The sequence below is a fragment of the Megascapheus bottae genome, chromosome 14 (genome assembly GCF_031878675.1).
Source record: "Megascapheus bottae isolate mThoBot1 chromosome 14, mThoBot2.hap1, whole genome shotgun sequence".
Lineage (NCBI taxonomy): Eukaryota > Metazoa > Chordata > Mammalia > Rodentia > Geomyidae > Megascapheus > Megascapheus bottae.
Genome location: NC_143522.1, coordinates 14,896,409 through 14,920,331, shown reverse-complemented (window position 1 = coordinate 14,920,331; position 23,923 = coordinate 14,896,409). Strand labels below are relative to the sequence as shown.

Below are 23,923 nucleotides of genomic sequence, written 5' to 3'. Positions count from 1 at the left end.
TCATGGTAGCAAAGCAAACTACATATTTTCAAAACAGTCCTACCATGGGCTCTGAACTACAACTCCAAAGTCAGTGCTATACCTATTTCCCTAAAGAGACAGGAAAGGGGAGATGAACTTAGATGATTCTTTGATATATAAGAAATTAAAAATGATCAATGAAGAAGTCTTACAAAAATACTATACCTCAAAAAAGAAAAAAAATCCAGAACTTGAAGAAAGCAATTTAGGTGTCTTCTATTATCTCCCCCTAATTGCTGAGTTCATGGAATATTCTGGAGCTCAAAAAAAGAAAAAAATGGTGTCTGACACTTTTGATCCTTTCTGTTCCCTCTCTAGTGCCACATTCTACAATGTACATGCCTGAATAACTGTAGTACACAGGTTCCCAGAATATATACAGGAAAAAGAAGAAAGATTGGCATAGATAAGGCAAAGTGGAAATTGCCTTGGAATAGACTGTAAATCATATGTAAAATATATGCAAAGTATACGTATGGCTCCTGAAACTATGTTACACTCCTTTGGGAAAATCCCCATGGAGATAGTTGCTTTTACAGCTCAGAAAAATGGAAATTACTATAAAGGCAAAGTCATTTATAAGCAGCTGGGCCATCATGAAACCTGTCGTGAGAATGACTAATACAGAGAAGAGTAAGCATTTACTGAAATGGGAAAGAGAAAGAGGTTACGTTCAGGAACTAGGCCTGAAGTTGAAAGTCTCCATCATTTAAGCTAATACAGTCTCCCACCTTAAACTGTGATATCACATCCAGCTCCAATGGCTCTCAATCCATCCTTCTTTTCCCTCATCCTGACTTAAAGTATTTTAAGAAAGGAAGTTTTTTTTTTTAAAGGAAAGATTCAGAAAAAAGCAAGTTATCCCTGCCAAGACTTTCATTCACTTTCAGAGTACCTTTTTTCCCAGTAAAAATCTACTTATATCATCTTTTTTTATTCATTCCAAAGGAAAGAAAATAAATGTCACTAATTGCTATGAGTGCCAATGTCGGATTCTTACAAAACCATAAGGACTTTAAAGGAATAATTATGGAAAGCCAGAAGGTGATGAAAGTGTTCATCTAATTTCCCAAAACTAAAATGACAGTAAAGATGGGGTGCAGGGGGGACCAATTAGAAAAGGAGTTACAAGAGATCAAACATGTCTGTAGGATTACTGGGAATTTGGAAGAGAAAAACAGGGGAAGAATCTCATGTTCGGAAATGTATTTTAAAGAGAGAAGTAGCTTAATATGTATTTCTATGTAAATGTGAACAACTTACTTTCCTGGGTCATTTCATGGTGTTACTGAGCCATTCTTTTCTTTAAAATACTCAAGATTCCTCAGCTGTTGTCACCATCATGTAGGATAAATCTCTGAATTAAAGATCTCAAAGGCAGGAACTTGAGACAGAGGAAGAAGGAAGCACACAGGCTAAAGAAGTCAGCTAGCCTGAGCAGGAGGGTCAGAAGGCACAGAAACTTGGGAGAAGAATGGTAAAGCAAAAAGAACCGGTCTAAAGGAGACCTGTACCTAGGTCTCTGTTATGAATATTAGTTTTCTCTCCAACCTGGTTTTCAATAGTATTTTACAGCAGAACTCAGGCCTGTCATATGTTTTACCTGGCTGAGAATATTGATAGCCTGCAGTCTGAATGTTAGGATGACTTAAAGCTCAGAGGAAAGCTGACATGTTTAGGAACTAGAGTAGGAATCTACAAAAATGGGACAGGAAAACTTTAAATTTAACAGCTGGGCATAACAGTATGTGACTCTATAATCCCAGCCCTCAGGAGGTAGAGGCAGGATAATTATATGCCTCAAGAGGACAGAGTAAGAAGGATAGTATGACTTGACAGAAATGCTAAGGATGAAATGAATTCTAGGATATGGAAACCAGAGGTTTCTCTTATGTGATTGTTGCTCTTAATGTACTATGTTATTTCTCTTCTCTTTTTTTGCCCTTATGGTTAATCTCATATTGTTACTGTATCTGACTTTATTACCTGGTATATTGTATATATGTCTATTTGTTTATTTGAAATAGGGATGGGAAGGGATGATTAAGAGGGGGTAGGAGAGGAGAGAAAAGGGGACAAAAACATGAGAAGAGGTATCAATGTGTGAGAAATAATGCTCCTACTATTTGACGAATGTAACTGTAACCCCTCTATACATTAGCACGACAGTAAAATAAATAAAGGAGATAAAAAGAAGAAATGCTAAGAAAAATTCTTTTTTTTTTCCCAATCCTGGGCTTGGGCTCAGGGCCCTTAGCACTGTCCTTGGGTTTTTCTTAAGGCTAGAGCTCTACCACATGAGCCATAGCACCACTTAGGATTTTTTTTTCTATGTATGTGGTACCAAGGAATCGAACCAGGTAGAATGCTAGGCAAGCACTCTACCACTAGGCCAAACTCCTGACACTAAGGAAAATTCTAAGGTACATTTTGATTGAGCCTTATGAAATTGATGAAGTTTGACTTGTTATAACTCACAGATAGCCATTTCAATGGCCCAAACTAATGTTCTTAGTAGTTGGGGCATGATAGCACACATTCATAATCCTAGATATCCAGGAAGCAGAAATAGGAAGACTACAAGTTTGAAGCTAACCAAAACAAAATTACCAAAACTCTATTTTCAAAAAAAAAATAGAAAACAAAAGAGCTGGGAGCATGGTTCAAGGGATAGATTATTTCCCTAGCATTCAATTCTCAACAGCACAAAGTCAGCCTGCTATCCCTGTAGCTGAATTCCACAAATATCCAACTAATCACCTAATAGCAACCATGAACTAACACTGGGGGGAAGAGCCAGCTCTCTAACATCCATCTTGTTAAAGTGCAAGATGTTTCCTTGACCTTCTAGAGCCCATAGACACAAATGAAAGAGATATGGGAGGGCTCCTTACGGATCACATTATGATATCAGGATGATGGCTGTTCAAGCCAAATTGAAACACAAAGAGGATTTTTCCAATCTTTCTTCCACTTACCATCCTTCCCTTACTGTCCCCTGGAATATATGAATCACTCCTAGCTAGTCCCTTTGTCTTCTAGGTCCCTTTCCTTAGAACAGTGCTTCTCCAGCCCTGGCCATATCAGAATCCCCTGGGAGAACTCTCTGTATTGAACGTCCTCTGCTAACTTACCCAGTGATTTTGGAGTTATTAAAGTTTGCAAACCATTGCTCTCAGTAATGCAAGGTATGGGTTCAAAACCCAACTCTACCTCTCACTAAGTGGGAGACTAAGGGAAAGGGAGCTTCTCTGTGCCTCTGTTCTGTAAAATAGCCCCTCGAAATCACTGTGGCAATCTTATTCAAAAGTATGTGGACAGTAGCTAGCCCTATCCATGGCCCATAGGAAGGGTTCAAAAATCTATCACTAGTACGAGACTAGTCTATCCAGAGCCTTTCTCCCTCTACTCATTTATTTCCAACATACTCTTTTTGTCCTCCCTTCACCCCTCTCCTTTAATTTCCCCACTCTTTTGCTTTTGGATTTTGTCAAGTAGCCCAGATGGCTTTGAACCTACTAAGTAGTCCTGGCTGGCCTCAAGGCCTCAGACTCTCCAGGAACCAGTGGCCATGTCTGTTATCCTAGCAACTCAGGAGGTTGATATCCAGGAGGATTATAGCTCAAAGCAGTAGAAATGTCTATAAGACATTCATTTCAAAAACAACCAGCAAAAAAGCCAGGTTGGAGGAAAGCATGTTGGCCAAGCAAGCAAGCAAGCAGAGGAAGCACAAAATCCTGAGTTTGAACTCTGGGTGCTGGTGGCTCCTGCCTGTTAGTCTAGCTACTCAAGAGGCTGAGATTTGAGGAACACAGTCCGAAGCTAGCCCGGTCAGGAAAGTATATGAGACTCTTGTCTATACTCAACTGTTCCACAAAAAGCCAGAAGCAGAGCTAAGGCTCCAGTGGAAGAACGCTTCTTTGAGCAAAAGAAGCTCAAAGACAGAGCTCAGACCCTGAGTTTAAGCCCTAGGACAGGAACCAAAAAACAAAATAAAATACCCTTTAAACTCATGTCCCTTCTGCCTCTACAGTTTCAAATAATCACAGCCAACCCAACATTCCTGCCATAGGCTTCATCACTAGTAGATTCCTGTCCACTGTATTTTAAGATGTCTCCCTTCAGGCTCACAGTCAGCTTACACTACCCCACAAGGATCCCACTACCCTAAATTTTCAGCTCCACTCCATCCTCCACCCACCTGCTCACCTACATCTGTTCAGCAAATGCTCTTGGGCCAGGTCCTTTCCTGACCCCTATGGACTGCTCTATAGCCTGGGAAGGTCTCCATTTCTACCACAGACATTTTGTGTGACTTTCTGGGATACATAGCTCTGTAGCCTCATTTCCCCTCCTGTCCAAAGAAAAGAATTCACCTAAAATAACTTCTCCATGGTCCAAGCGATGGCATTTTGAGTTATACAAATAAATCCTTGAATGGACTTTCCTAAACATCACAGGAAATTCAGTACTTGTTGTCCTACACTGTTAAATGCATGGATCCCCTCACCACTGAAGGAACAACCAAGCACTCTCACACACTGGATGGGCTCAGGGGTAAGTAGTACTATCCTCTGTTGTGACTTCAAGATACCATGAATGTGCTGTCAGACTTTAACTCTGGCCTTACCTTCGAGTACTAGGAAATGAACTGTGACCTTCAGGCTCTCCACAAATCTGCTTCCTTGAGATTGCCAAAGCTAGATTCAGGAGTCAAGGGGGGGGGGTCTTCCTAGACTGGCCCAGCCACTGAGCAGGGTCTGCACAGCCCAGGAGGGCCACTTACTGTACTTATACAAAGTGGAGATGGATTTCCCTGCAGCCTGCATCTCCCACTGCACTAAGCCCAAGACGGGCATGAAATGAAGATTGTTTCAATTTGTATCTCCAGAGAATCCCAATAAAAAGCTGCCTTTCAAAGGGGCAAAACATAGATCTGAGTCCTGAGTACTCTTCATTCGTTCAGCCAGTATTTATTCTATGCCTTCAGTGCATTAGCACTACTCTAGGTGGAGAGGATACAGTAGTGATCAGAGCTGCCTCTTGGTAAGGCCAGAGCACATACTCTGCTGGAGCTCCTATGCCACATTTCCAGTGCCAACCAGACCAAGGTTTACATCGTGATCCACCATCTTTTGCTAGATAGTGTCATTGGTTATTTACATTAGTTATTTATTAAATCCAAGTCTTTTTGCTCATGGTAAGATGGACCTAAATAACAGAATTTACAATCCGGGAATGTCTGAAGAATTCAATAATGCATGCAAAATTTAGCATTTCAATGCCTGGCTCAAAACACCAGCTCAATAAATGTCAAGTGCTTTTTCCTAATAAGGTAATAAGAGAAAAGGCAAGTAGGACTATTGCCCTCTCCAAGAAAAAATATAAAAGAGAGAAAATGTGTCATGGGTACTATGTGAATCAGGCACTATAAACCTGGCTGATGGAAAGGTATTGTTCTGGTCTGAGTCCTCAAAGCTAGAAGATCATATCACAGACCCTCAGAATGCAAGAAGCCTTGAAAGATAATCTAATTCAGATCCTTCATGGTAAGAAAATAAGTATCACCCAAAGTCTAGCACTCAAGGAAGTTATATGATTTGACCAAGAGTATATGACTCCTGGGAAAAGTACCACAACAGAACAATCCCAGACCTGAAGTTAAATCGTGAAATCTACCAAATCTACCAAAAGGATGCATTGTCTTAGCACCCAGGTTTCCTCATTGGTGACGTGGAAACTTCCTGGTACATGGTGTATCTGCTTGATGATATCATCACCTCCTCCTCCTCCTCCTCCTCCTCCTCCTCCTCCTCCTCCTCCTCCTCCTCCTCCTTCTCCTTCTTCTTCTTCTTCTTCTCTTTTTCTAAGATTGCAAAGCTCTACTTGGGAGAAATGCCTGGTTTCTAAGCTAGAGGAAGTGTCACTGGAAGCACTTTTTCACTGGAAGCACAAGGGCCAGAACACATGGCCGACAAGGGGGACAAGGAGAAAACAGCAGGTATGTTTAAAGAGGTTTTATGTCAGAGGCCCATGCCTCTGAACAATTAAGGAGACCAATACACAGGAATGTGGCTCAAGTGGCAGAACAATAGCCTTGAGCAAAAAGTGTCCAAGGAGAGTGCCCAGGCTCTGATTTCAAGCCCCAGGACTGGCAAAAAAAAAAAAAACAACAACAAACAAACCAAATTCAATTCTAAGAGTCTTCATTTATTAAACAGAAACACATGTTGAAAGATCACTTACAATAACAGGCATTTTAAACACTGCTAAACACTGTTCTAAAGATGCATGTCCAAGCTCATTTAATCTTCAAAACAGCCCCACAAGGCAAGGACTCTGTCCTCGTTTTATAGACTCAGAAAATAGGGCCACAAGGTCAAGAAACATGAATAGGTCCTATGGTTGGAGTAGAACCAAGCTGTCAACCCTGACTGCTGGCTCTAAGCCTGTGCTTAGGGGCAGCCATTTTGATTTTTCCTTATGGGGCCAGATAGTCAGTAGTCAGATAGACTGCAGGATCCCTAATCTCTACCAAAACTCTTCAACTCAGTATTACTCAAGAGCAACTCTAGGCAACACATAAAGGAATGGGCATAGCTGTGCTCTAATACAAACTTGGTAAAACACAGAAATCCAAATTTCACCAAGTTTTATGTTACCACTTTCTCTTCTTTTGATTGTTTTCAACCACTTCCAAATGGAAAAGCCATTCTTGCTTGGCCCGCAAGCTATATAAAACCAGGCAATGGCTGGATTGAGCCCCTGTTAGTCAAGGTTTTCCAACCCTGCTCTATCCTGAGCTTTCTTCATCATAGGATATCAACTATCATGTGGAAAGTCCTAGAATAGTGACCAACATAGACTCAGCAATCAGTAAGGTTCATTCTTTCCCTTTCCTAATGTCATTGTTGCCCCCTGGATACCTAGGCCGGTCAGGCATCTCATGATGTCCAGTACCAGAGGCAAGGACCAGGGCTTTGGCAGTGTGAATGGCAATGCCCTTGGTAAGGACAGACCTGATGGCCCCAAAGGGAAAGAGAGGTGGGGAATCTGAGGCCAGGCCAGCATGTGTTTCAGATTTTAATATTCTTGAATTTGGACTCCTATACTATACATTCTGACACAGCAGGTCAAGTAGGGCCTGAGTTCCTGCTTCTCTAAGGATGGTGCCAACAAGACTGTTCCTGGGGTCATCCTTTGCATAGCAGACATTTACAACACCCTGTGTGTAGCCACAGACCCAGAACAGACCCCTCAACACTGCCTCCCTGTCACAGGCTCAGAACACGATCCAAGGCCACTGGGTGACACTCCCTGGTGGACAGGGCAGAGACCAGGACAAAACAATCAGGTCACACTCCTCCCCCCCCCCCCCACCCAGAGGACAGCCCTGAAAGGACTTACCCTCAGGGAGAAGGATAAGGAGGGCCAGAGTTCAAGAACAGACAGAGAAAAGCCTAAAGCCCAGGCACCAGCTCCTTCTGGTATCAGCAGACAGGAAAGGCCTCCACTGGGGTTACAGACAGCAACCCCTCCTCCAGCACCTGCCAGGGCTCTGATGGAAAGAGCAAGAGGCCTACTTCCTCATTGAGCCTCTGAATAACTAGGGCACTTCCACAAGGTCACAGTTATTCATTTAAATTCCAGCTCTAATCAGCAGGCAGAGCCTGAGAAATTATCCATTCTGAGGAGAGCAGCTGCTGGGGAGCACCATAGAGCAGACCCTTGTCAGGATCAGAGGAGCTGGGAGAGGGGAGAGAAGGACAGGCCCAGCCTTGGTCCTGATGCCTAGATCCTTCCACCAACTGATTTTCTTTCTCCTCTCTGGAAAGTTTCCTTCCCTGCTTCCCCCTTGCAGAGAGTTCTGGAACATATAAAAGGAAGGAGAGGGTTGAGAGCAGGGCAAGTCAATCCTGCACCACAAATAGTCCGGGACAACAATGACAAACCCAGTAGACAAAATGAAGAATAAAATCACCTGACAGAGTTCCTTCTAAGCCGCAATTGGGGTACCTGGCTTTGGAGAGGTCTTTCAATAGGTCTCAGTTTCCTTGTCTGAAAAGGAGGTACAGGAATCTGAGATTCTGGGCTAGTCAATAGAAAGGAGTAACCGTGGGCAGGTCTTTAAAACTCCCTGTGGCTGCTTTTATCCACCACTAAGTGCTAACTGGAAGGCTCGGCATGAAAAGTTAGTTAAGTGCAAGAATACAGGGCAGCAGCAGAGACAGTCCCTCACCCCACTAGTTAACCTGTCACACATGCTTGCTACAGCTCTTATTATTGTACATTTCCTTTGCAAAGACTAGAAGGGCAGGCTGTGGACTTTTGTCATGTAACCATCAAGTTACGTGGCCCCTTTTCCCAGGGTGGCCAGAACTCATTCTCTAAGTCCCTCAGTCAACAGTGTTGCCCACCAGCCCCATTGCAGACTTGTGTTTTCTAGTACAGCTACTTCTAACCAATCTCCCAAGCATGTAAAATTCATCAATTAATCAATCATCCCTTTATAGTCTTCCAACAGCCCCTGGGTAAACAGTTACATTAGCTCATAAAATCCCCAATTTGTCTTCCTGAGGGGAAGTTGGAAGAAAGAAAAAAAATTCAGAGAACCACTAAAGGCTTCTTGTGTCAGAGGCACAGCATAGCTGGCTCCAGGTTGCCTGGCCAGGGACTTAGAAACAAGGAAGGTCACCACTAACCTCTGCCAGGCTCAGGCCTATGCAGACTGCCTCCTACCATGTGCCAGGGAAGATCTGAACCAGTGACTTTTTTTAAGCCTCAAGGACCATAGAAAAGCAAACACTTGAGGTAGTGGACAGGATTGACAATCAGCCTGATTCAGTTGAAAGGCATAATGAAGGATATATAGCCTGGAATTCAACTGTGAGAGCCTGCTGATCCTTCTACTCTACCACAGTACATAACCTCCTTGGGCCTCAACTATGTCCTCAATCAAATGGGCCTAAAATCATAGACTTAAAAGGACTACTGAGAGAATAAAGTGAGGTAATGACTATCAAATGGAACTATGATGCAGAGAGGGAAGGCAATAATAGTTCAGTACTGACACTTGAACTCAGGGCCAGGCACTGCCCCCAGGCTTCTTCACTGGAGACTAGCTATCACTCTGCCACTCGAGGCACAGCTCCACTTCTGACTTTATGCTCTTAATTGGAGATAAAAGCCTCATGGACCTCCTCTGCCCGGGGTAGCATTGAACTGCAATTCTGTAGCTAGGATGACAGGTGTGAGCCACCAGGACTCAGCTCTATTCCTTTAAATATGAGAAAGAGAGAAACAGAGAGAGAGAGAGAGAGAGAGAGAGAGAGAGAGAGAGAGAGAGAGAGAGAGAGAGAGAGAGAGAGAGAGAGAGAGAGGAGGGGGGAGGGAGAGACAGGGAAAGACAAGGAGAGACAGAGACACGGAGACACAGAGAGACAGAGAGAGAAGGCCCATGAGCTTCCTCACTATTTCTTCTACCCAGGACCATTATGGCACCTTTGTGAGAATCAGAAAATGGTATTCTTTAGTCCATGGACAGAAGCTGGGCAAGAGGAACCTGAGAACTGTATTTCAGTACTCCAATCTCTAGTGGAAGTCCTCAGGCAGAGACACCTTACTAACTAGAAACCCCTGGTAACATCTTTTCCCTGAACCAGGAAGAGGAGAGGAGAAGCCAAGTGACTCTTCAACAAACAAAGCTTGAGGTGTTAGGGTTGTCTTGTCACATCCTTTCAGTATAACCAACATCTTCCTATAAGGGAAACCTTCCCTGACAACTCTATAAATTAGGGGTTTCTCCTTCACACTTCTCATTTTTTCTCCACAACCATTAGTGGTTATCACCAGACATGATATATATGAACATATACATATACCTGTGTCTATGTGTGCTTACATGTATTTCAGTTCCCTGTCTGCCTCTGTTTAAACTAAGAGGTTTGGAAAGGTGGTACTGTGCCTAGGCCCTGAGTTCAAGCCCTAGACCACCAGACACAAACACACACAAAATAACTTTGGATAAGTATTCACATCACAGAAATGCATAATTATCATAAAGATGGCTTTTTGACTTTTCTATACACAAAATATTTTTAAACCAACAATTTCTCTGTTTTTTGAAAACAGTGAGCATGTATTACTTGTCTAACTAGGCAAAGTCAATGTTGTTAATTTCGTTGTAAAAGAAATAATTTCCTAGAATAATTTTTTTTAAAAAACTTCATTCAACTGCTACCTATTTTCCATATAGTATATTAATGCATTCAAACTTTCACTATATGAAACTATAGAAGACACCAGATTTGTGGAAAACTAGGCAAAAATGCTCATTAAATCAGAGAACATGTATCTCAAAATTTTTCCCAACTGTTTCAAAAAAACTGCTAATTTTCCACTTCTTGGATTCACATAGAAATCACAAGGGTGTAGATCATCTTCCTTTGGTTTTAAAATGATCCTTCAAACCACATACAGATTCACCAATTCAAGGCACTTCTAAGCATTTATCTGTGAAAATGCAGCATGCTTATCATTTCATCCCTAGAAAACGGGATCACTCAAAGCAAACCATGCACAAGTTTAACAGAGGCGAAATCCCCACAGCAGCTGTACAAACACCAAGACTCAACTCACCTGGGCCTTGACTGACATCTGTGGCAGCATTTTCAAAGTGGGGGAGGAAGGGAAAGGAGAGAGAAGGGGAGAGAAAGGAAGAAAAGTGTTAGCAACAGACACACACACACAATGCAATATGTCCTTGCATGGCTGTCAGAGTCATGCAAGCCTCAAAAGGTGCTCGCCTCCTGAGCACTTAGTACTACCTTCACCCAAAGCCACCCATGCAAGCCTTTTCACTGTGCATGTGGCAAGAAAGGTAAGCTTTCCATCTGTCCGGAAGCATATCATCCTGGAATCAGATAGAGCTCCAAAGTACCAAGCAAACTGGAATCCTGCAAGAATATTGGTTAAAATATTCTAGTTGATTTTTGCACACCAGTTCCCAAGCAAATCCTTCTTTTCTCCAGATACCAAACACCGGACATAAAATCAAGCTAGGTTTTCTGGTGGACAGAATAATAAACCACTTCCTTGAGAAGCAAAGAAAAAAGAAGCACCGGAGGGAAGAGTTAGTTGCAGAAATATTCACTACATAGAAGGGAAGGACACAAGATCACAAAGCATTTACAATTCACTCCCTTGTGTGCCCAATGACCATTCTTCATCACAGACAGCTGTGCGTCCATGCGTGCATGCATGCGTTTGTGTGTGTGTGTGTGTGTGTGTGTGTGTGTGTGTGCGCGCGCACATGCGTGTATCAGATGGCTTGTGAGTAGAACATCCACCATACAAATAGAAATGCTACCTCTGCCCTTGATTTTCTGCTTGCTTTACACTCCATCACTAATGATGAGAATTGCCATTGGAAATCACACTGAACAACAAATAAATACTCTGGAAAGGTTGACATTTGAACCAAGCCAATGAACTTTCAAAACATGAAACAATAGGAACAATACAGATTCTCCTCTTCCCTTCTGCTCCCAGAGGTGAAATTGAATTGTACTGGGGAAGCCTAGGAGAGGAGCCCAAGGCACTGTTACAAAATATTCAGACCCTTGTGAAAATAAACAGCATTTGAACTGGTTGGATTCCCTAGACTGGCCCCTTCTCACCCATACCTATAGGTCTGCAGGGCAAGATCAATGGTCTCCTCCTTTACTGAACAGCAGTGAAGGTTACCTCTTCAGAGAGGAGATTATGATATAGAGTTAGTAGAAAAGCAGGCAGGGAATTGTGGCCTGGACAGTTTGCAACTGGCAGCATAAACTGATAAATCAAAATCTGCCTGAAAAGAAAATGTGAGGTAGGGGGCTACAAAAGAGTTTGAAAGTTAAAAAAAAAGAAGAATGTGGAAATGAGGACTGGGCATTAAACCTCTGGTGTCACTACTGTACAGGAAACAGAAGCATATTCATCAAAAGGTCATTTACCTCTCACTATGTAATCCAAGGCCAAATTCTCAAAAAAGGAGACAGCAAAGACAGCCAAGATGGCACCCACGGGGCAAAACTGTTACCTTTCCTATGGCATACCTAGACCCAGCAAGGCAAATACATACTATAGCAGAGAAGTGACAAGAAGTTGCTGGAAACTACTGGCTATCCTGGGAGAATTTACTTAGATTGGATGGTAAATCTGAGAGGTCCATAGATGTTAATTATAGACTTTGTTCTTTTGTTGTTAAGATGGAAGGTTAAGATTTGGAGAGGCTTACCCACTATCACACAGCAGTTTCAGAGACTCTCAATCTCTGGCTTCTATCAACTCAGTCTTCTAAGCCTATTTGTTCAACTCTCAAAGAGATATGGAACCAAATTCAGTTTGTAGATGAAAAAGAGTATCCTGAAGGTATAGGGAAGCTAATGAGAACCTCCCAGATGCCTCATGAGTAAATCATGGTTATCTTCTGTGGCTTTAACTTCCCGAGTGAACAAGGTAGGGAAGGTTCTATGTGCCCCTAATAAAAACTCTGTAGCCACATCGGGAGAGCTCCAGCCAGTCCAAAGCTCTTGTCTCAAGAAAATCCAGGTTCTGGACAGATTGAGCTATTCCCTAACATCTAGAAAGGGTACACTCTCATTAATGGCTGAGCATTCTTCCAGTCCAAGCTCTGCATTCCCCACAAGCAGTGTATGTTCAGAGACTTGGAGTGCTCTGAATCACTCCTCAGACACATCCCCGTTCACATTTTCAAGTGGGTAAGATTTAGAGGTGGAGTGGCAGGAGGGAGGAAGCAAAGAGGCAAAATAGAAGAGGTGGGAAGGGAAAGCATGTTGTATAAATAACTAAACAGGGCCATTAACTGTGACTGATGGATTGCCTAGAATAGTGGTCATTAAAAATACCTCTTAATTAAATAGGATATTAAACTATTTGCATGTGATTTTCTACAGGCAGAATGTCAAAACTGACACCATCATTCCTCTAAAAAGATACTCTTTGATAACCCCAAGACCCATGGAGAGAGGATTCCATGAAAAGCCAAAGGTCTTTGGGCATCGAAGTAACAATCTTGTACTTGGAGACTGATAGGTGTGAGTTCACTTCCCAGCCTAGCTGTAGCTTGGGCCCTCACTGAACAACTTCCTGAGTCATTTTCCTCAGCTATAAAATGGGAATAATAACAAAACTTCCCCCAGGGGATGTTATGAGAATTAAATCAGATTAGATGCTTGTAAAACACTTAGTACAAGGCAAACACTGTATAAATAAACCACTCCGATTCTGATCGTTGTGAATTACCACAAACAGAAGTACCAAAAACTGTTGACCAGATGGTTCACTGGAGACACCAAGAGACCACAGGAATTATGCCAGTGATTTGCATTCAACTTTCCTACTTATGAATGAGGACACATGCTCGGGTGCTGCAAATCTTAGCATGAAGTGAGAGAAGGAGTTAAGACTCTTTGGTGAAGGATCAGGAAAACGAATGACAACAGATGCTGGAGGGGATGTGGCCAGGAGGGATCACTACTACATTGTTGGTGGGAGTGCAAACTCGTTCAACCACTATGGAAAGCAGTGTGGCACTGCCTCAAAAGGCTAAACATAGAACTCCCCTATGACCCAGCAATTCCACTACTTGGCATTTACCCAACCACCCAGAAACAAGGACATACTAAACCCACTAGCACAACAATGTTCATTGCAGCACTATTCACCATAGCAAAGATATGGAACCAACCTAGATGTCCCTCAGTTGATGAGTGAATCAACAAGTTGTGGTATTTGTACACAATGGAATTCTATGCTGCTGTCAGAAAGAATGACATCGCCCCATTTGTTAGGAAATGGAAAGACTTAGAAAAAAATCATATTAAGTGAAGTAAGTCAGACTCAAAGGAACTTAGGCTCAATGGTTTCCCTCATTTGTCATAATCAGTAGAAACCTTGGGCTCTACTAGCAGAGATCTGCATTAGAGCAAAACCTTGATACATAAGGACATATAATGTGAAGCTAATTGAAAGGACCTCCAGGATAGTGAAACAAAAGCCATATAATGAATGATTGTTGTCCTTAATGTACTATGTTGTCTCTCATCTCCTTTGCTGTCCCTTGGTTATCTCATATTGGTATAGTATCTCACTTTGTTATCTGATATATTGAATTTATTTGTATTTGAAATTTGATAGGGAAGGGGGGAAAACCAAGACGGGTGGGGGGTGTGGGGGGGAGGGAAACGGGTACCAAGACATGTGAAAGGGTATCAATGTATGTGAATTAATGCACCTTCTATCTGGCAAATATCATGTAACCCTTTTACTAATTACAATAAAAAAAATAAATGGGAAAAAAAGACTCTTTGGTGAGCTGGAAACAAAGCAAATATTATGCTTCTTTTGTTACTCCCACCATCCCCCAAGCTTTAATTCTATGTAGTTGTGCATCAAAACAACAGTATCTATTTTTATCACAGAGGACCAGCAATGCTACCCAGAAAACCACTTTCACCGAGAATCAAGGTCTTCACTCAGTTCTTGGCCCCTGGCTGTGCCCATAACTACAAGGCAGTTTGCGTTGCCATTCAAACTTCAGTGACAGAGACACTGTCAGTCACCTCTGTCCCAAGGAACAGTGAGTGACCTGATTTTCTGGACTCGGTTCTGACAGAATAAAGTCATAAAGAGAAGTGGTAAGGAGATGAGGGAGGGATGTCTAGAGAGAGGGAATGAGAACCTGGTTATAGCTATCAGTTATATTATCTCTCTAGCAATCTTTTTATCTGCCTGCAAAAAATATTAGACATCTTACAGAGAACTTCCTTCCTCACCTATAATCCATGTAGTTGGCAGAAGTGACCCTACTCCCACTTCATTTCCAAATGGAGCTAGGTCATGGGCATATTCCATCTCATAACCTTAATAATTAGCCCAGAGACAAACATGTGATCCAACCAAATTCAATGAGAGCCTCCCCAGGGACTTCCACAAGAATGAGCAGGAAATAGGATGCTTTCTTTCAACTGGAGCTGCAAATTCCATCTTTGGTACCTGATGGGGAGAGCAACATAAAAGAAAACAAGGCTAGCTGGACATGGTGGCTCAAGCCTATAATCATAGCTACTCAGGAGGCTGAGATCTGAGGACTATGGTTCAAAGCCAGCCCAGGTACTAAAGTCCATGACTCTTATTTCCAATTAACCACCACCTGGAGCTGAAGAGTTCAGAGACAGCACCCAGGCCCAGAGTTCAAGCCCCCCAACCAAAAAAACAAAAAAATAAGTCTTCTTATTATAGGGAGATGACAACAGAGCTACAATCACATCACAGTTTTGCCTCTGTCTAGAGGTAAATAACCTCCATCTTCTCATGTGTAAAGGGAAATCCTCAAAAGTAACTAATCAGTGAGTTGTATCCATGGAGGTCATGTAGTCACCATTCAATATTCAATGGCTGAGCACCAACTGCAGTCTAGACCCCACCTTAAATATTAAGGATATAATGAATGAAACAGATTACACTTTGGAGGTTTGAGGGCAGGGGAGGAGAGGGGAGAAAAGAAGAGGAAATGCCCCAACTGGAGGGAGCAAAACTAGAGGGGGATTTGAAGCCCACCACTCCCCCCACCTACTGTCCTCTATTCAGAGGAGGAGAGAAATAAATCCGGGAATTTCCAGTTGCACTCAGAACCATAGACACTGATTACAGATTCAACAATGACTTCAGCCACAATTGTGTACGCTCAGCATGTTTATTTTCAAAGTTAAGTTTCAAACAAATATCAGCAGTTTGGGGGTGAACTTGGCTTTTCAAATTAGATAGGCTAAGAAAAAAAGGGCCCTTCATTTACCACTGCTACATTTGTGGACCCTAACTAAGTGAAGCCTCTCCCCACCTCACCCTTCACCAGAATAAAATCACTGCAAAGCACATGAATTTCGGACTTCCCCCATTTCCTTCTACACTCTCTACCACCCTTGGAAGAGTTTGGGGGAGCACAGAGAAGTCATCACAGCCACATCCTGAAAGAAAGTTCTCTCCTACGTGAAGGAAATTAAATTACCAGTTACCATGGCCTAGTCTAAGTGTTTTGAACAAGTCAGTGAGCCAGGAGGTACTGCCATTCCCATTTTTTCAGATGTAGACATTGAGGCATAAAAAGCTCGGGCAAAGACTCAAAGTATACAACAGATCCTGCCACCCCCTCCCCCCACCCCATGAACTAACAAGTAAGAAGCGTCTCTCCCACCCCCATCAAAAGGCAAAAAATGGGAAAGCAGAGAAAATGGGATAAAAGCAAACACTAATCATCATGTTTAAAAACTCACATTTCTGTGTGCTGGGCACAGTGCCAAGAGCTTTTCCGCATCATTTCCCTTAATCCTCACCACAACTCTTATAGGTAGGAAACATTATTCACCCCATTTTACAGATAAGGAAACTAAGACCTAAGAACATTCTGTCATTAATGCCTCTCAGCCTCAGGAGCTCACTAGATAAGGCTCCAGCTGTATAATTTGAAAACTTTCTGAATCAAAATGCAAACTGAGACAGAAACTAACTGGCTTAGGAAGCTACAAATTAGGGAAAAGAAACCTGGGCACCTTATCTCAGAGACATGAGACCCAGGTATTACCTCCAGTAGAGGGGACAGGTTAAGCACGGCATAATTCAGGAGCCACAGTCCTGGGAGCCCTCGACCATAGGACCAAATGAACATTCCCACTCTGAGCCAGCGGCATGTCCACCAAGGCCTCATAGAAAATACCCCAGTACCCATAATCCCTTGCCCAGCTGTCCAAATCCACACAGTCCTCTCTTTCCTGGTCCCATTCTCCCAAAGCTAAACAGCTCACTGCTACACACACCCTACTGTCAAGAGGCAGCCAAGGAGAAGCTGTCTTAGAGGCTGTGGAGGCTTATTTACCCAGACAGGGCTATCCCTACACCCATACAGTTCCACAAGAGTCTTCATGCAGATAGAGGTGGAGAAAAGGGGAAGCTGTCCACTGGCCTCTGTGTGCATGCTTCCTAGGCTATCAAATATCAGCAGAGGCTTTTAGCCTTCTGTTGAGGATTATATCTAGCCATAACATTCAAATGATACTAAACAAGGCCAAGATTGGCCCTCCCTCAGCACCCTGTTTCCTCATTACCTCCAGGAAGAATGACCAAGATTCTTCCTTCTCCAAAAACACAGAAATCATTTTGGTTGAAAGCTACAGCTACCTTTCAATAAAGAGGAGTCTGGTTTCTTGCATTTGAGTGCTCTTTCTGACTCTGAGCTCTTCAAACATAGAAGAGTGAGCCCATCAAAGCCCATGGGGCCATGTTAACTCTAGCCCCAACACGAATATCTATTTATCTATAACTCAGCCCCAGTGCCCCGGTGCTGTATGCTTTTGTTCTATGATGCTAATAATTCCAGCCCATACGCAGAGCAGCAGGTAGCAGCTGTCAGGTGCCAGGCTTCCAGGCAGCCTAGGAGGCAGCAACAGTTGGAGAGTAGAGCAATAAAACAACAGGAAAGAACCAGAAGGGAATTTCTGTGGTTCTAGTCACCGCCATGCCCAGATATCTTTAGGGGCTCTCACCTAATTGTAGCAGCTCTGGCTTTAGAAAGCACAAGCTTGACTGGCAACTGAGGGAAGAGACCATCTATGTATTCTGGATACACCCAGAGATTAACAGTTATTTGGCTTTGAGAATAGGCATGGATGTATGACAGTCTGGGGTTTGAGTTGTTTGCTGTTTGTTATTTAAAAAAGATCTTTGGGCCACACCTATAATTCTAGGTGCACAGAAGGCTAGATCTGAAGATTATAGTTCAAAGCCAACCCAGGAAGGAAAGTCTGTGAGACTCTTATCTCCCATTAACCACCAAAAAACAGAAGCAGAGCGGTGGCTCACAGTAGGAGAAGGTTAGCATTGGGAGGAAACCATTCAGAGACAACACCCAAGCTCTGAATTTCAAAAAATGGCAAATTTCTTAGCTTCAAGTTCATTTGCCACATGGAAATGAGTACATATATATATTTCTAAGCATCTCTGCATTTTTCAGTCACTTTGCTGGGTCAGATATACACAATGAAAACTGTAGGCTTAGAGAGGGGAAAATAAGCTGTGGCACAATGCCCAAAAATTTCTTCAGTGACATACAAAACTATTGTTTTGCTTGTTAGGAATATATATATATGGGATATTAAATATAATAGTTAGCAAAGGCCTGAAGTTTGTGCATGGAAGTGGAGAGCTTCTGCCGGTCCTGGAAGTAAGAGGAGGGTCACCTGGAAATGGACAGCAGTTCAGAGCATCAGATGCAGGCTGGAATTCACTATTAGCCGGCATGGCTGAGCTGGATTTCAGGTATGTGCCTTTGGGTGTTCCTGCACAGCTTAGTTTGGCTGACAGCAGTTTTCTGCCTTCCCCTAGAGCTTCTCATGGACAAAATCATGCATAACCAAAAAGAAAATTATTATGCTCCAAGTGTTCCCTAATGTCTCAATTGTATTGGAACACCTTTGCCTTTTTTAAAACAAAAACGACATTATTATAACGAAACTGATGGTCCCTAATGTATGTGACTGTTGGCCAGGATCAACTGAGATGATCTATGTTGTATTCAGCATTAGGCCAGCCACACAGTAAATAAACATTCAGAAAAACACATATTGAAATCACTAATATGTCTGCTGATTTGTTGACACGCCCTGGGCAAACTGAAAATGACCAGTTGAGCTCCTATTGATCTGTTTAAAGTCTCTAAACAAAAGACATCACCGGGGGCTGGGAGTGTGGCCTAGTGATGGAGTGATCCCCTAGCATGCACAGAGGCCTGGGTTCAATTCCTCGGCACCACATACACAGAAAAAGCCAGAAGTGGTGCTGTGGCTCAAGTGGTAGAGTGCTAGCCTTGAGAAAGCTCAAGGACAGTACCCAGGCCCTGAGTGCAAGCCCCAGGGCTGGCGAAAGAAAGAAAAAAAGAAATAAAGAAAGAAAGAAAGGAAGGAAGGAAGGAAGGAAGGGAGAGGAAGAGAGAGGGAAAGAAAGAAAGAGAGCGAGAAAGAGAGAAAGAGAGAGAGAGAAAGAAAGAAAGAAAGAAAGAAAGAAAGAAAGAAAGAAAGAAAGAAAGAAGACATCATCAGCCAAATAATACTTCCCAGTCTTAAGCTAAGAGGCTAGCACCTGCAAAAGTCCCCCACTCAACAGGATGGGGGGATTTAGGGAAGTTCTGATATAAGATGAGCACTGCCAACAGGCTTTATATGACAGATTTTTAGAGAATGAACGAGAGTTGAACCATCAGCAAGAAATACACACTTCCATCTCAGCACCATGAAATCAAGACACACTGACTTGAATGAAATGATCTCCCATCGTCCTCTCTCTAGGCCAGAGAGGAGTGCATTATGGGAGGACTCTTTCCTTTTTCTAAGAAGTCCTTATACTCTCAGAGCTGATTGAGACCTGAGGACATGGGTCAGAGTTTATGCCAATTGGAAGAATGTTCTAGGAAATGTAGGAGGTTCTCCCAGAGTCTCTGTATAGGTGACTTCTGCAAAATACAATTTAGCGTACACAGACAAGCACGCACACACACACACACACACACACACACACACATACACACACACACACACACACACACACACACACACACACACACACACACACACACACCCTTGGGGGTAAAAAATCCCTCACACTGATGCTGCCCTATCAAGGCTGCTATATATGTGTGTGGGCGAAACCCCTTGTGTTTTGTTTCACTGATTTTGTTTGGAGACAAGCTTTCATCGTGTTCCTGCTGGCTTTGAACCCATTATGTAGCACAGGCTGGTGTCAAATTTGTGCCTCCCTGCCTCCTCTTTCCAAATGCTGGTGTTACAGGTGTACACCACCACATTCACATTTTCCTGATTCTTACAAGTTTTGCTAAAGTGAGCATAACATAAAGTTTGTCAAATGTGTTTTGTTTATTTGTTTTTGTCATGCTTGGGATTGAATCCGGGGCCTCGTTCCTGTTAGACGGTTGTTGTACCATTGAGTCACATTTCCAACCTCTCATTGCTTTCAAATGCGGTTTGGTGATACTAAATCCATCTATAATGTTGTGCAATTATCAACATCATCCATCACCAAAACTCATTTCATCTTGTAAGCCTAAATCTCTTATATACACTCATTCCTCCTTCCATTCTCCCCCCGCCTCCAGCGACTACCATGGAGACTTTCTGTCTGCATGAGTCTGAGTAGTCTAAATACCAATCACACAATATTTGTATTTTTGTGACTGGTTTATTCTATCTAACATAACATCCTTAAGGCTTGGCCATGTGGTAACATGTCAGAATTTCCTTCCTTTTCAAGACAGAATATGCATATGACATTTTACTTGCAGAGTCTGGTCTTGAGACCTGACTCTTTATCCTGCCTCACACTCACTATGTGACTTTGGGTGAATTTCTTTTTTTTTTTTTTTGCTAATCCTGGGGTTTGAACTCAGGGCCTCACTGTCCGTGGGCTTGTTCAAGGCTAGCACTCTACCACAATGCTACTTCTGGCTTTTACTGTGTATGTGGTACTAAAGAATTGAACCCAGGGCTTCATACAAGCTAGGTAAGCACTGTAACACCAAGCCCATTCCAAGCTCAACCTTGGGGAATTTCACTCAGTCTCTCTAAGCCTGCTTTTCATATCCATAATTAGTGGGAATAATAACACAAAATCACCCACTCAGGTTACTGTTAGGTATAAGCAAGGCTGTGAATGTGGAAGGTCTTTGTAAATAGTCAAGCACTATGTTATTCATTTATTCACTCCAAAAATATTAAGTGAAGGTCCACTATGCTAGACACTGGTGTCAAAAAGTAGAACAAATGGGACTTCTATTCACAATGACATCATAAAATACATTTTAAAAATATGACCCAGGCTGGGAACTGGTGGCTTCACGTCTGTAATTATCAGGATCTGAGCTCTGAAGATCAAGGTTTAAAGCCAGCCTAAGCAGGAAAATACATAAGACATTTATCTCCAAAGAGCCAGGAAAAAGCTGGAAGTTGGGATGTAGCTCAAGTAGTAGAAGGTCAGCCTTAAGCAAGCTCAAGCAGGATGAGTCCCTGAGTTCAAGCCCTAGTACCAGCAGCAAAAACAAACAAAAGAATGAAAGAACTACGATAACCCCTGCTGGGTTTTGAAGCCTCCTATACTGTGTGTCCACCAGCTATGACAGTATAAGTCATTCAATTTGTAAACAGTAGCACAGATCTGAATATGAATCTAACTTGGCCCTTTTCCTTCCCTCACTCCCACCTCTCCATTTACCCTCATTATTTCTTCCCTTAACTAATCTAACTACTTTAATAAGTTGCATTACAGGAACCAGGGAACAATTTTAGGAAAGAAAGGTGAGCTGGACAAGACCAATGGAAAATAGTTGGAGTAGACTGATGGAAATTAGGTATTCCACAGTGTTATATGACTTGGTCTGCTGTAGAGTGCCATCTCAAGATCTATAGTTCAGAGAAAAGAGCTAAGTTGGAGACTCGAATCTAAAAATGAACTTCATAAAAATACAAGATCACTGTTTTGTTTTTTTTTAAATTTTGGTACCCTTTGTATTGCATATAATCTATCTTATTTGGGGATAGAAGGAGAGTCACAGAAATGGTGAAACAAAGGACAGAGGGTAAACCAATGCAACAGTGATACTCACAAGATGCTATGTTGGAATTGAAGTCTATAACTTGATTGTTGTAAAGCCAGAGGGAAGGACAGCAGGAGAAAATGAGGGAGGGGTCACAATGTTCGACAAGAATTATACTCCTTTCCTTACTTATGTAACTGTAACCCCTCTGTGCATCACTTTTACAATAAGAAATACAAGATCAAATGAAATAGTAACATGTATTCCTTGAAGGAAAAAAATCTGTAGTCAAATAAATTTAGAAGACACTAAATTTTAAAGAAGATGGCCAAAGGTCACAACACGTCAGACAGGCAACCTCTAACAATATACATATACAAGTTCAAAAGAGAATATTGTCCATGGCAATCTAGCCCTTTGGACCACTGAACACCTGCTCCTTGCAACACAGCTAGTTCTCATGAAATGTAATTTGAGAAAGGCTGGCTTCAAGGTTCTCAGAAGAGTTTGGAAGGTTTATAATTTATGTAAGCCTTTATCCTCACTCTCCTTTATTCTCATGGTGAGCCTTTATATTCGAATTAATTTGAAACTACTAATTTACTGACCGCCTACTGCAAGTGAGACACCAACTTAGGCACTGGAGACCCAAAATCGCTGTTCTGTAGACAGTCCGTGGTCAATATATTTCATCAAGAAAGCGTTCATTCATGAGAGGGTGGCTTTTCTGGGCCATCTATTATCAGGCTTAGCATTCAGAGAGGATCCTTTTGTAAGAACCTCTCTCCTTAACTGGCCAGCAATCGATTAGCACCCCTAAGGATGAGGCTCCTGGAGAGACATAGAGGGCACAAAAAGCTTAGAGCTTAAATGCCTGTCTTGGTATTCGTTATGTGATCTTGAATTAGTGACAGAACTTCATCTGCAAAATGGACATCATCATATTAATTACAGAACTAACCTAAGTATCAAAAGAGGCAAATGAATATAAAATGCCTAACCACCTGCCAGATACCATGCTCTGCACACGTCACTTCCCGTTTGATTGATTACAATCACAATACTGAGTTTAGCACAACCTGCCCTGGGCTTAAGGAAAGGGTCACATATTGGCTCAAGTTCACTTTCCATTGCATGTTTTCCAAAGTGCCTTTGAGCTGAAACAATGAGTTTCTGGCAATCTAGGGAACCCCACAAGAAAACAAATAGCTCCACTAGAAAGCTCTCTGGCTCCTAAGCCCCCAATACAATTTCTGTTTTCCCCTATAGGCTTCCCTATCTCAGTTTCATAAAATAAGCAAGTTTGATTTTGTCCCCCTTGCAAAGCAAACAGATATTATGATATTCCAGATGTAAAAGACCTGGACTAGAAAGGCAGTCATCTAACATGAACCTGCCCTATTCCCAGAGACTTAACATGATTCTGCAAGCCCATCTCTAGAGATCTCAGACACCTAGGAAAAGGCATTCTACTTTCAGGAACCCCAGAGATCAAATTAAAGGAGAATGGAATCCCTGCAAAGAACACACCTAGAAATTAAAACAAACTTTGGGGTTACAATGATTATCAATGACCATTTTATTTTATAAACAATCCATGTTACTATAATAGAACATGGCTTTAAAACAATGAAAACAAAATGGGTGCCATTTCTGAGAGAATGATGGAGAAACGGAGAATTTAGAAAGTGGCAGTATGGCCATGTATCAGAAGCCCATCCCTTTCGATTTACAGGTTCATTGGTTAACATATTCATTGTACATTACCCCTGTCCTGGGAATAGTCACCTTTGTGACACGATCATTTTGGAACAAAAGTTTGGCTGGGAGACAGACCAAAATAATCAGAAAAAAAAAGTTAATTGTAATTGTGATCAGTGCCATGGTGTCACATAGGATGCTGTGTGACACAGGAGGAAACACAACCCCAGAAGAGGAGAATTAATACATCCACACAATTGGACCTTTGTGCAGGTCATCTATACCTCAGCTATTGAGTCCTCCCCCAGGCCACGACAAGGAGGTATAGGGAAAACAAAACAGCAAAACAACACAACTTAAAAAAAAACAGCGATACAATTATGCTGGTGACAAGGAAAGAAGAATCAAGTAGTTCAATCTCCAGGACTTGTTTTGCACAGGGAACCCAGAATGGATCTAAAGAATTACCTGTGTTCCTGGATTTTCAGACATACTTGGTAGCAATGGACAATGATCTTAACTGTCCCACAATGAGGGACCTAA

The 23,923-nt window shown here is 42.2% G+C and overlaps 1 protein-coding gene across 16 annotated transcripts in view; it reads right to left on the bottom strand.

Moving 5' to 3' along the window:
- Nrxn3 (neurexin 3) overlaps positions 1-23,923 on the bottom strand; it is a 1,458,248-nt gene that overhangs the window by 1,340,139 nt on the left and 94,186 nt on the right. For all 16 annotated transcript variants that reach the window (XM_090344617.1, XM_090344623.1, XM_090344627.1 and 13 more), the window contains exon 3: positions 10,660-10,677. In XM_090344617.1, coding sequence (XP_090200743.1) covers positions 10,660-10,677 — 18 coding nt within the window. The remainder of the gene's footprint in view (positions 1-10,659; positions 10,678-23,923) is intronic.